The sequence below is a fragment of the Myotis yumanensis genome, unplaced genomic scaffold (assembly GCF_028538775.1).
Source record: "Myotis yumanensis isolate MYYU_CA2020_CCGP unplaced genomic scaffold, mMyoYum1.0.hap1 SCAF_7, whole genome shotgun sequence".
NCBI classification, from domain to species: Eukaryota; Metazoa; Chordata; class Mammalia; order Chiroptera; family Vespertilionidae; genus Myotis; species Myotis yumanensis.
The window spans coordinates 91,827,549-91,839,356 of NW_027223758.1; the positions used below are offsets into that span (position 1 = coordinate 91,827,549).

General features: G+C 49.1%; 1 protein-coding gene across 3 annotated transcripts in view; it reads left to right on the plus strand.

The window, feature by feature from the left end:
• The window catches only part of CHST9 (carbohydrate sulfotransferase 9), a 168,321-nt gene extending 156,797 nt beyond the window's left edge, over positions 1-11,524 (plus strand). For all 3 annotated transcript variants that reach the window (XM_070421241.1, XM_070421242.1, XM_070421243.1), the window contains one exon: positions 8,388-11,524. In XM_070421241.1, coding sequence (XP_070277342.1) covers positions 8,388-9,479 — 1,092 coding nt within the window. In that variant the 3' untranslated portion in view covers positions 9,480-11,524. The remainder of the gene's footprint in view (positions 1-8,387) is intronic.
• Positions 11,525-11,808: the final 284 nt, after the last annotated feature.

The window sequence follows — 11,808 nt, forward strand, 5'->3', positions numbered from 1 at the left end:
GGAAACACGATCATCACCACCTGACACAGCTGGGGTGAGGATTAACTTGTTTGTGCAGCACCATCGATACTCATCCAAACCCACGCTCCCAGGTTACCCTCGGCCTGTGGCCTGCGTCCAGGAGCTGAACTTTAAACAGAACTGGAGCCCGGCAGGGGTCAAGACAGGCAAACTCACTGTCCTTGCCAACTGGTATGCATGCATCCCGCCTGGCTCCGGGAGCATGCCCTGGGCCTGGGAGTCTCAACAGACGGGTCACGAGTCACAGGGGAGGCAGGAGGCTTGTCCCGTTGGTCTGAGACCTGGGCTAGACGTGCAGGTGTCTCTGTGGTTGTCGCAGGTGAGGGGCGCTCAGACGCGTTCAGGTCCGTCTTGTTACAGTGTTGGCTGGAGGCTCACTGCTGGTGGCCCGCAGCTGAGGGAGGCCCTGAGAACCCCCGGCGTGGAACCCGGGGCTTCCTTTCTCCTGCTGGGCAGCCCCCCTCGGGTGGGGAGCAGGTGGAGTTATTAGAATCACATGTGATGTTATTTGTGAGCAAGGTGCACCGAGATGTGTTCGCTTCTTCCCAGGAGCAGCTTGCATAACTGCAGTGTGGAAAGGAGCTTCAGGGAGTGACGCTTGCCTGCTTGATGATATCTGGCCCTATAAATAGATTAGGTAGAATCCTGTCCATAAGTGTCTTGATAGGAGAGTCGGACATATTGAGATGTCAGCACCAGCCCGGCCGGTGTCGCTGCCGCTCTCCCAGTTGGCATTGCTGTTCCCCGGCCTCAGTAGCTTTGGAGTGTGGGTGGGGAAGGAGCGGTTCCCCGGGCAGCGGCTGCTTCCTGGGACTTGGGCTCTAGAAAGGAAGGAGCAGGCCCGGGGGCACCCCCTCCGCTCCCCCTCCCTTCCACCAGTTGCTCAGTTGCACTTACCAAGGCTGAGCTGCAGGTGGCAGATGATCTCTGTGATCCTCCCAGGTCCTGTAGACACTCATTCCATATCATCTCTGGGGACCGGGGTCCCACAGACACTATCAGGCTAAGGGGTCTAGACCAGCGCCGCTCAGACCTGGCCTTGCAAGGAAGGGGACCCACAGGAGAGTCCATGGTCATGGCCGAGATGCTTCTTAGTAGCCGTTTCAGTGGCATCTTAGCCCGGAAATGTCAGTGACATCTTGAGTCAAGTACAATCCTGTCAGGAGAAACAACCCCTGTGGAAACCCCAAAAGGCTTCATAATTTAGATTGATGAGATGACATTCTTTTTTTAAAAAAATGACAGATTTTATCGTAATGCATGAAGAGATGGGACCATGCAAACACCATTTGATCATCAATCAGTTCGCTCCGGCCCCTCAGGTGGTCACCCACTCTACCCGCCGGTCTGTGTTTTGCTGTTTCTGTCTCGCATTCTTCCTTTACATTCTCCCTCAGACTGAAATCCCCAAAGGAAACCCCTCTGAGTGGCTTCGGGATCCCCCCTTCCTAGCGCAGCACCCAGGTAACCCGGGCCGGCACCAGGGTGAGGGGCCTGCCCTAGACTGAGCGGCTGGGCCGGGCAGCCTGGGAAAGCTGAGCTGTCAGATATGCAGGCGACGAACGCCAGAGGGGCGTGTGTGTCACTCGAAGGCGCTGACACAGGCAAACCCGATCTGGGGCTGGCAGATGCTTAACCACATATCACCAATGGAATGTCCCCACCAGTGTCACCGCTGCTCTCACAGTTGGCATCGCGGATCTAGGGCTCCAGTAGCTCGGGACCAGGAGGCTGTCGGGGGGAAGGACCACGGGCTGAGACCTTCTATAATGCGTGGTTATTTGCCGAATAGACTTTCCCTCCAGGAATATCCGCTCCGTGGGGGCAAAGCCCACGTCTGCCGCATCCGCCACGCCTCCCTGGGCACCTGGCACAGCGCTTGCTTGTCGCGGGTGCTCCGTGGCTTTGAGGGCGAGAGCGGAGAGCCATCGAGTTCACTGTTGACGATCTGCGGAGGTTTCACAGGGGAGCGACACTCATGAGGGGCCCTGAAAACTAAGAACAGCAAGGCTCCCAGATTTATTGCCAAGTTGATGCCCATGCCACACGTTTTCCACTAGACTTCTTTGACTCCCGGGTTTTTATCTGCAGGCGCATCTCTCTCAACTAATGTTGCCACAATACCTACTCTTTAAAGGTATTGGTGGGAAGCAGTCGCTCCTGCCATGGTGTACAGTTTTTCTGTGGCTGAAGGGTCCCTCCAATGAGAACATTAAAGGTCAAAGTGAGCGGGGAAGCCGTCACTTTCCTTGCAGGGGTGCAGACTACGCGCTACGGTTGTTTCCAAGCGAGCGGACTCCTGGAGACGTGGGTGGTTTTCACGAGGAAGCGGCTTTTAGATCAGCCCGGGACACTTGGGACATCCCAAGGCAGGAGGAAACCATGGGCGGGGGTGGAGGTGGGGTGCCGAGAGCCCGATGGAAGCAAGTAGAGGACATGTCAGGACAGGAGCAGAACACAGGGTGGCAGGAGCCCCCGCGGGCACAGGCTGCAGGTGCCAGCGATGGAATCGGGACTTGAGTTTATATAGAGTCGAGCCAGTTCCAGATTTTCAGGGATGAAAAATAAAATGCTTTAGGAGACTAATTTGGTGTTCATTCTCTGGGAGGCTAATTAGAGGATACTAAAGAATATCCAATTAAGAAATAAATAAAAAGGATTTAAAAAAAAAAAAAAAAGCATGATGAGATGCAAATGAAGCAATTTACTTTCTTATTGTTGAAGCATCTCGCAGCTTTCGTGAGGGCGGCCGGAATGTAACAGAACCTTTTCAGAAATAGAACAGAGCACAGAGGGAGCCCCTTTGGGGAGAAACAGGATAAGTTTGCTTTATATATATAGACTAGAGGCCCGGTGCACAAAGAGATTCATGCAATAGGCCTTCCCTTCCCCTGGCTGCCGGCACCGGTTTTCCTCCGGCACCCGGGACCCAGGCCTTCTCTCCGGACGGAGCCTTCAGTCCTCGCTGCTCTGGACGGAGCCTTTAGTCTTTGCTCCGCCGCTTCGCCCCTACGTATGCAAATTAACCACCACCTTTGTTGGGCTAATTTGCATGCTCCCCTGATTGGCTGGTGAGCGTAGCAGAGGGATGGTTAATTTACATGTTTGTCTATTATTAGGTAAGATAAGCTTTAGAGACGATCAGAATGAAGTGCCCTGGAGGAAAATGGAGATGTAAGAATTTACTCTTTTTATGATTGCTGTTCTTACTGATATTACTATGACGGTGATGACGGAAACTCACTGGTATAAGCCTCAAATGTATTTATTTTTATTTTTTAACTTATCTTTATTGTTGAAAGTATTACAGATGTCCCCTTCTTCTCCATCCCACTGACTTCCTCCACCCAACACCTGCCCCCCGCCCCCCCGGCCTTTACCACACTGTCATCTGTGTCCATGGTTTATGCATACATGCATACAAGTTCTTTGTTAATCCTTCCTGCCCCCCTCCCCCGCCTTCCTTCTGAGATGAGTCAATCTGTTCCCTGCTTCCCTATGTCTGGATCCACTCCATTCATCCATTTATTTTGTTCATTAGATTCCACATATGAGTGAGATCATGTGATACTTGTTTTTCTCTGACTGGCTTATTTCACTTAACATAGTATTCTCCAAGTCCCGCCATGCTGTCTCAAAGGATAAGGAATCCTCCTTTTTTATAGCTGCATAGTATTCCATTGTGTAGATGTACCACAGCTTTTTTATCCACTCATCTACTGAGGGGCACTTAGGCTGTTTCCAAGTCTTAGCTATTATAAATTGCACTGCTGTGAACATAGGGGTGCATATATCCTTTCTGATTGGTGTTTGGGGTTTCTTAGGATATATTCCTAGAAGTAGGATCAGTGGGCCAAATGGAAGTTCCATTTTTAATTTTTTGAGGGGAAAAGTGTTATGATTACTGTGCTTACTGATATTACTATGATGGTGAGGGTGGAAACTCAGTGGTATAAGCCTCAAATTTAAAATCCCATTAACCTTGATTCTATTCATCCAGACTCCTCCATCTCGGAGAACCTCTGCTGTGATTGGAAGGCAGGTGGGTGGGGAGAGGTGTCACCACGGCCTAATAATGGTTGTTACACGGCGAGCGCTGACGGGATAAGCAGTTGCTATGAGAAGGTCTAATGGGCATCCAATAGGAAGCCTCATGGGTGTGGTTACTTTGCCCACATCTTGGTTTGCTCAGAGCGGAGGAAACTGACTCCTACTAAATAAGCCAACAGGAGACGGAAGTCTGAGTTAGGCGCAATGAACCTTTCTCTCCTGCAGTCCTCTCTCTAGCCCAAGCAGGCGTTAGAGAGTGGCCTGCGGGACAGGGTGCAGGGGACGGACAGATGGGAAGGGCATTTAATGATGGGACACCCCTGCCGCGGCTCACTGAGCCTGAGGCTGCTGACTGAGCAGTCACGGCCAACATCCCTGACGCCTCTCTCGCCTGGATGTCACAAGATGAGCTTTTCTTTGTTTTTTCTTTTCCTTTGCTCTACTCTAGCTCAGTGGTCCCCAAGTACCATTACTGCCTGGGGAACAGCTGGGGAGCTTGTCTAAATTAGAGCCGGGTGCCCGAGCCCCGAGATCCTGGTCGGGGTGCCCACAGCGAGGCCTGGGAGCCTGGCCTGAGGGAGAGCCTCCAGGGCTCCGAGGCAGCACAGAGCGACTGACCCAGGCTGGTTTGGCTGCAGGCGAGGTTCCAGCCACCGCGCCCACTTTCCCACCTCCACCCGGGCCTGTTATCTGCTTCCCTCCTGCCAAGGATTTGTTTGAACATAGATTTTCGGCACCTTAACAAGAATTGGTAAATTATTTCCCTGAGTTAATCTTGACCTTTTGATTAGCACTGTTGGTCTTTGACAAGGTCATACAATGATTGTGTGGAAGCCCATCGTTACATCACAATCACATTGACTCCTTCGCCAGCTGTTTATTGATCATCTTCTATGTGCCCGGCACTGTGCTAGGGACCAGAGAGCCAGCAGAGCACAAGAATGATAAGGCCTCTGTCGTCGTATTCTAGTGCAGAGAGGTGGGAGAGAGTGGGGAAAGGCAGCTTGGAAGTACATGAAATTATTTCACATTTCATAAGAGCTGAGGGGGCAGATCAGAGTTCTGTGGGAGCAAATCTCAGAGGGAACAGAATGTAGTCAAGGTGAGCTGGAAACACTTCCTTATCCAGGGGACTTTCTGAGACCAAAGGGGCCAGAGCCAGGCCTGCTGGCTGCTGCGAGCTGGGATGCCATCATGGAACGTGAACTGCGGAGCTGGAAGCAACAGTGAGCGGACGGTTAGACGGCGGCGGTTAGGGGATCGTGGGGGTGGCGCAGGCTCTGGCTGTGGCGCGGTCCCTGTGAAGCAGAGAGCACTGCTGTGAAAGGTGAGGTGGTCAAGGAACCAGGGTTTACTGGGGCTCAGAGTCACTGCCCAGGCTGATGAAAGTGGGGGTGAAGGCGCAAAATCTGAGTGAGGAGCCAAGGTCTTCAGAGCGTGAGGTGCAAGCGTCAAGGACAAAGGCAGATGCCAGTGTAAGGAGGGTCAAGGCTGGCCGGCAGGAAGCGTGTGCCTCACAGAAGCCGGAGGTTAGGCCGGAGGAGCCGTCCTGGAGGCAGCGGTTGAGTAGCAGGAAAGAGCCTCCTGTCTGCTGGCCTGAGGAACGAGGGGTTCGAGTAAGCGAGGTTCCGTCCACTGAGAAAGTGCCAGGGAGGCAGAGCCCGGGGGCCAGCCAGCTTTCACCTGGAGAACGCACCTCTGGGGAAGCAGACAGGCCGCAGGTCCTGCGGATGGAAGGGGAGGGTGATGACCCCAAGCAGAAGGCCCAGAGCGCACAGTGGGTGGTTGATTTTTTTGTCTTTGTTAGTCTTCAGGGCACATAAATTACGGTGGATGCTTATAATTACTATTAAAACAATAATAATAGCAGTTATTCTTTCTAGTTCTAGTAGCTGGAGCAATAGCAGAAATGTAGTGGCATTTTCATTGCAGGCCTGGGCTGAGTCCTGCCCAAGCCGTCTACCAATAGCCCCCTGATCTTCCAAACCTCAAGTCACAGTTTCTATTATCTGTGAACACGTGATGGCCCACGGGTCATTGGTCAGAGTAAAGAGGGATTCGGAGTGTTGACGTCATCCCGGCAGCCTCTGGGCAGAGAGCAGACGAATGGTTTTAGTTAAACATTCTGAAAGCTATGTTATGGGGTTCCCCGGGCTGGTGTGTGGGGATCAGGGGTTCCTCACATGAAGCTCAGCTAGTGGAAGGACCATGGTGCCTGGAGGTGGCTCCCACCCCCCGTGATTCATTCCTTAGCTCTTTGGCTCAATATGCTAGAAAACTCCTAACCGTCTTTGAACACTTAAGTCCATTCATTCTTTCATTTGTTCATTGAACAGATAGTCTAGAACAATGGTCGGCAAACTCATTAGTCAACACAGCCAAATATCAGCAGTACAACGACTGAAATTTCTTTTGAGAGCCAAATTTTTTAAACATAAACTATATAGGTAGGTATATTGTTATTAACTTAATCAGGGTACTCCTAAGCTGGCCTTTGCTAAAAACGTCCTCAATCTGATTGAGGTACGTTCTCTGAGGTCGACCCCTTCCAACTCTCCCATCCACACTCCTCTTGTATACTTGTTTCGTCTCTCTCCTTTTGTTCATCCTCTCTGTATGTCCAAACCATCGCAACATACCTTCCTCCATCCTCGACACTACATCTTCTTTCACTCCACAACGTTCCCTAAAATTAACTTAATAAACTTTACTTAAAGTTTTAAGTCAACTGCGCACTGTACATGCGCGCCCGCACGTGGTATTTTGTGGAAGAGCCACACTCAAGGGGCCAAAGAGCCGCATATGGCTAGCGAGCCACAGTTTGCCGACCACTGGTCTTGAGCAATTGCTATAGGTTATAGACCATTCTGGACACTTGAGGATACAATGGGAAATATTATATCTCTATCTCCCTATATATACACACATCTCCCCTGGGAAATTTTCCTCTACACTCCCCCCCAACACACACACACACACACACACACACACACACACACCTTTAGGCTGGTGAGCCCATTCATTATTGCCACAGCACATCGTTAACTCATTAATTTTTCTTTCCCAATAACTTGCTGACAACCCCATATGTGTATCTCCCCTTCAGTCTTCTCGTCTCCTCCTCAAGCGCTCTTTTCAAATCTAAGTGAGATCATGTTATGTTTCTGCTCTCCAAACGCGACCTAGTCTACCAGAGTAGAAGCCAAAGTCCTTATCCTTTCCGTCCCTATTGGAGGATACCGCCTTGTAGATCCCTCCTCCCATGTCTGTCTCTACCCAGTCACCGTGAAAGATGTAGGATGCAGTCAGATGAAGGGCAGATGGCAGATGGGCTGACTCATCCTACCAACCAGAGAACTAAGTTCTAATCCTGTTTTTGATACAGAGGAGGACATCAAGTCACCTTTTCTGGATTCCGTAGTCATTCTTCACTTGGGGAAGAGGGAAGGTCTCATACATGAATGAAATTGTATTCTAGTATGACTATAGTTCTTAAATTATTGTGATACATGAATTTATAAAAATAAAGCCTTTTCCGAGCTGGGGGGGAAATACTCTGTGTAAGTCCTTGGAAAACTGAAGTGGTTATCAGAACTTTATAATTAGCCTTGCTACAATTTTAAGTTTTACTTTATGACTTTAAACTGTTATTACAAAATTCCCCAAAACAACAACAAACATTTTCAACCAAATGCAACTACATTTTGTATCGACATTCAGGGGGACTAACTAAATCAATGCTGGAAAATAGCACATTCCACACGCTCTCAAGAGCCACTGACCTGCAGAATGATTGAACTACATTGTATTGTGTTACAGGCAAAGCTAAGATAAATATTCAGGGCCCTTTTCTTTCCATCTTGTGGATACCCTTTTGGGGGCATTTTGTACGGTTATATAATTGATAGCCATAGATGCAAGGATAGCACAAAAACAATAATAAACTTACTATGGACATAGATTCAAGTCAATAACTATGTTTTGATCCCAATAATTTTCAGATAATTGAGCATGAGAAAATCTATTAGTGTACGGTAACACATTAGAGCTAAATGAATAATAGCATATACGTAGCCTATATATATAATATGAAGTTTTGATTCAAAATGAATCATTTTGGATACCATTTTTTATTGTTATGTTTTCTGTGAAGAAGCTTACTACAATATGTACCTTTGGCATGCTTTGCTAAATTGTTCTACTAGCTTATGTGAGGTTCTCTCCCTGAAAGTATTTTAAAATAAATATGTCAGCTTTCTTATCACTATACCCACATTTGTGAATGTGCTTTCAATGTTTCTTCTCTATTTTAACAGAGCCCCAAGTTCCACATGCCTGAGGGTTCCAAGGAAAAAAAGGAAAATCCTCTACTTAACCCCGAGAGGTTTAGTAGGGTCTTAAGGGAGACCAGTCCCTCACAAGGAGAAGGTCACCCTTCGGGCAAGACCGCAGAGTCACCAACCATTAAGCTGATGGAAAAACATCAAGGAACGAAGACCCTTTCCAAGACGTTCAGAGGAATGAGTTGGCCACTGGACACTCGCCCCCTAAACAAAAGCTTAGTCAAGGACAACACATGGAGGGAGGCGGATGCAACCCAAGAGAAGCGCAGGTCTTTCCTGCAGGAGTTTTGCAGGAAATACGGTGGAGCGAGCCACCCTCAGTCGCATCTCTTTCACATGGTGTCCAGGATCTACGTGGAAGATAAACACAAAGTCTTATATTGTGAAGTGCCGAAGGCTGGCTGCTCCAACTGGAAGAGGATTCTGATGGTACTGAACGGATTGGCTCCCTCAGCCTACAACATCTCCCATGACGCCGTCCACTACGGGAAGCATTTGAGGAAGCTGGACAGCTTTGACCTAAAAGGGATACACACTCGTCTGAACACCTACACCAAAGCGGTGTTTGTTCGTGACCCCATGGAGAGGTTAGTGTCCGCCTTCAGGGACAAATTTGAACACCCCAATAGTTATTACCATCCGGTATTTGGGAAAGCGATTATAAAGAAATACCGGCCCAATGCCTGTGAAAAAGCCTTCAATAATGGCTCTGGAGTCAAATTCAAGGAGTTCGTTCACTATTTACTGGATTCGCACCGGCCGGTAGGAATGGACATTCACTGGGAGAAGGTCAGCAAGCTCTGCTACCCATGTCTGATCAACTACGATTTTGTCGGGAAATTTGAAACTTTGGAAGAAGATGCCAATTACTTCCTACAGCTGATCGGTGCCCCCAAGGAGCTGAAATTCCCCAACTTCAAGGACAGGCACTCTTCCGATGAAAGAACCAGCGCTCAGGTGGTGAGACAGTACTTAAAGGATCTGACCAGAACCGAGAGACAATTAATCTATGACTTCTATCACTTGGACTACTTGATGTTTAATTATACCACTCCGTTTCTGTAGTTTGCATTCATGTTCTAAAACACTGTATTTACTTCATGAGGACAGCCTTGAATCAGCTAACTGTAATTTTCCTATAATTCTCCGTAGGGGAGAGATTTAACTAAATGCAGTTGCCTTGATTTAATGAAGACTTTTACCAAATAGTATGACACCAATTGGCACAAAGTTATAGGAAAATTACCTCATAGAGACATGTGAACAACTCGAGTTACTCTAAAATGTTTGGGAAAGAGCTGCTTTTGCATTATGGATCAGATTATAGAAGCAATAACCCAGCCAGCTGCTCCATCCGCTGTAGCAGACCCCACCACGACAGGAAGAGGGATCTAAAATAGCATGAGTGGATGTCTCCATCCTGGATTGGTGGCATAACGTGCATGGATATGTTTCTAGCAGTCTGAGGCATATGAATCAAACCCTGGCTAGTTTTCTTATACCCTGGAAATCTTTCAATCAACTGCAATGACAAATTGATTTTGAAATGGCATTTGGGGCCTGGGCGTTTCACTTTAGATTGGGAGGCATTGTGTGATTTACAATATGAGAATGCAGCAGACACACCAGATGAGGCTCTGGCTTTCTATATTCAACAGCCAATAAAAAATGCACAACATGCTCAGATCAAAGCAACAAAAAAAAAAACCTTCCTCTTCCAGGGAAACAGAAGGGAATTAATTCCGTTTTCTCTGGAGTCTCTACGCAGAGACGAAATGAGCACAACCACTGGGGGCCTTTGCTTCTGAGGCAGGCGGTTGAGTTTAAGCCTCGGCAGATAGAAATGTGCTCCTAATTCTGGTTTAATTGGGGGGAGGGGGTGGTTGTTTCAGGATGGAAGACTCATCAAAAAACAAAAGCTGCCCCTCCGACTATAGACCTCAAACAATAAGGGAGTTTTATAAGAGCGTTATTGGAATCAAAGCATCATGTGCACAGCGTTGTATGTGGCATGAACTCTGTGAATAGCTTTGTTTTCGGCCTAATGTTTCAGCTTGCGAACGACTTCCCAAAAACGAATGCGCCACTTCAAAGATGGGTTATATTCTAGAGAGTAAACAGAACAGGCGCCCCTGGGAACATCTTAATAGGCTTTTGCATAAGCAAATTAAGGTACTTTTTAAAGTTTAAATATTCTGCCCTAACCAAGTCAGATACCAGTGCATTCACAGATTAAATCAGAGTCCGGAACATAAGACCATGTGTCACCCCCGTGAGCAGTCGTAATGCATTTTAGACATTTTTTTCCAAAGGACCCTGAAGTAGAAGGCACATTTGAGTGGGAAATTCATTTTAACTGGTCAGCTGTTACCCTGAGTTAAACCACATGTCATTCAAATCTCGCTTACATCATGTGGCTTTTCCCATGTCATTGCTTCCGTCAGTAAATACTCAGAAATGCCTTTCACAGAAAAGCAGGTGTTCGTATCTGAGTGTGATAGACCCACGTAGCTGCGATCGCCCGTTCCGTTCGGATCTCCGTGTCAGGGCCGAGCACTCATGAGCTGCTGCCGTCTCTGCACACACCTCCCCGCTGTGTCTCCCACCGTCAGCGGCACACCTTCCACACGGACTTTTCGCTCCCTGTCCACGCCATCCACTCCGGAGCTGTGCTCTCTCTGAGGGGTTCTACTCCAGAGTATGCTCATTTGTGTCATTGGAATTTCGCTGCACCACGTAGGGTGAGCTCTCTGATCAACAGGAAAAGCGAAAGGATGGTCCCCCGCTGGGACGTGCGTCCAGTTCCTCTCTTACCAGCGGATGCAGGCGCTCCCCCGTCCTTCCTTTTCGCTTCATTAATTTGTCCATTTCTTATACCCTCTTCGTACGAATATGAAATCTCTGTTGTCATTGGAATATGTCTTAGGGCTTAGATGCAGGAGGAGAGAAACGGTGTCTGTTTCATTCATTCTGCGCCGTTTCTAGCAAAGCGCTCATGAAAAGTCACTGGGACAGATGTCTGCTAAGTGCAAGGTCCCTCTCCAGCATCTCCCAGTGGGGAACGGGTGCATTTCTGCCCTGGGACTCTCAGACCTGCAGGACCAGCGGGTCTAAGGAGAAGGCCCTGGGCAGTGAGGGGGGACGGGGGCAGTGAGGGGGGGACTGGGGCGGTGAGGGGGGGGACTGGGGCAGTGAGGGGGGGACTGGGGCAGTGAGGGGGGAGTGGGGCGGTGAGGGGGGACTGGGGCGGTGAGGGGGGACTGGGGCAGTGAGGGGGGAGTGGGGCTGTGAGGGGGGAGTGGGGCAGTGAGGGGGGACTGGGGCAGTGAGGGGGGGAGTGGGGCAGTGAGGAGGGGGAGTGGGGCTGTGAGGGGGGAGTGGGGCAGTGAGGAGG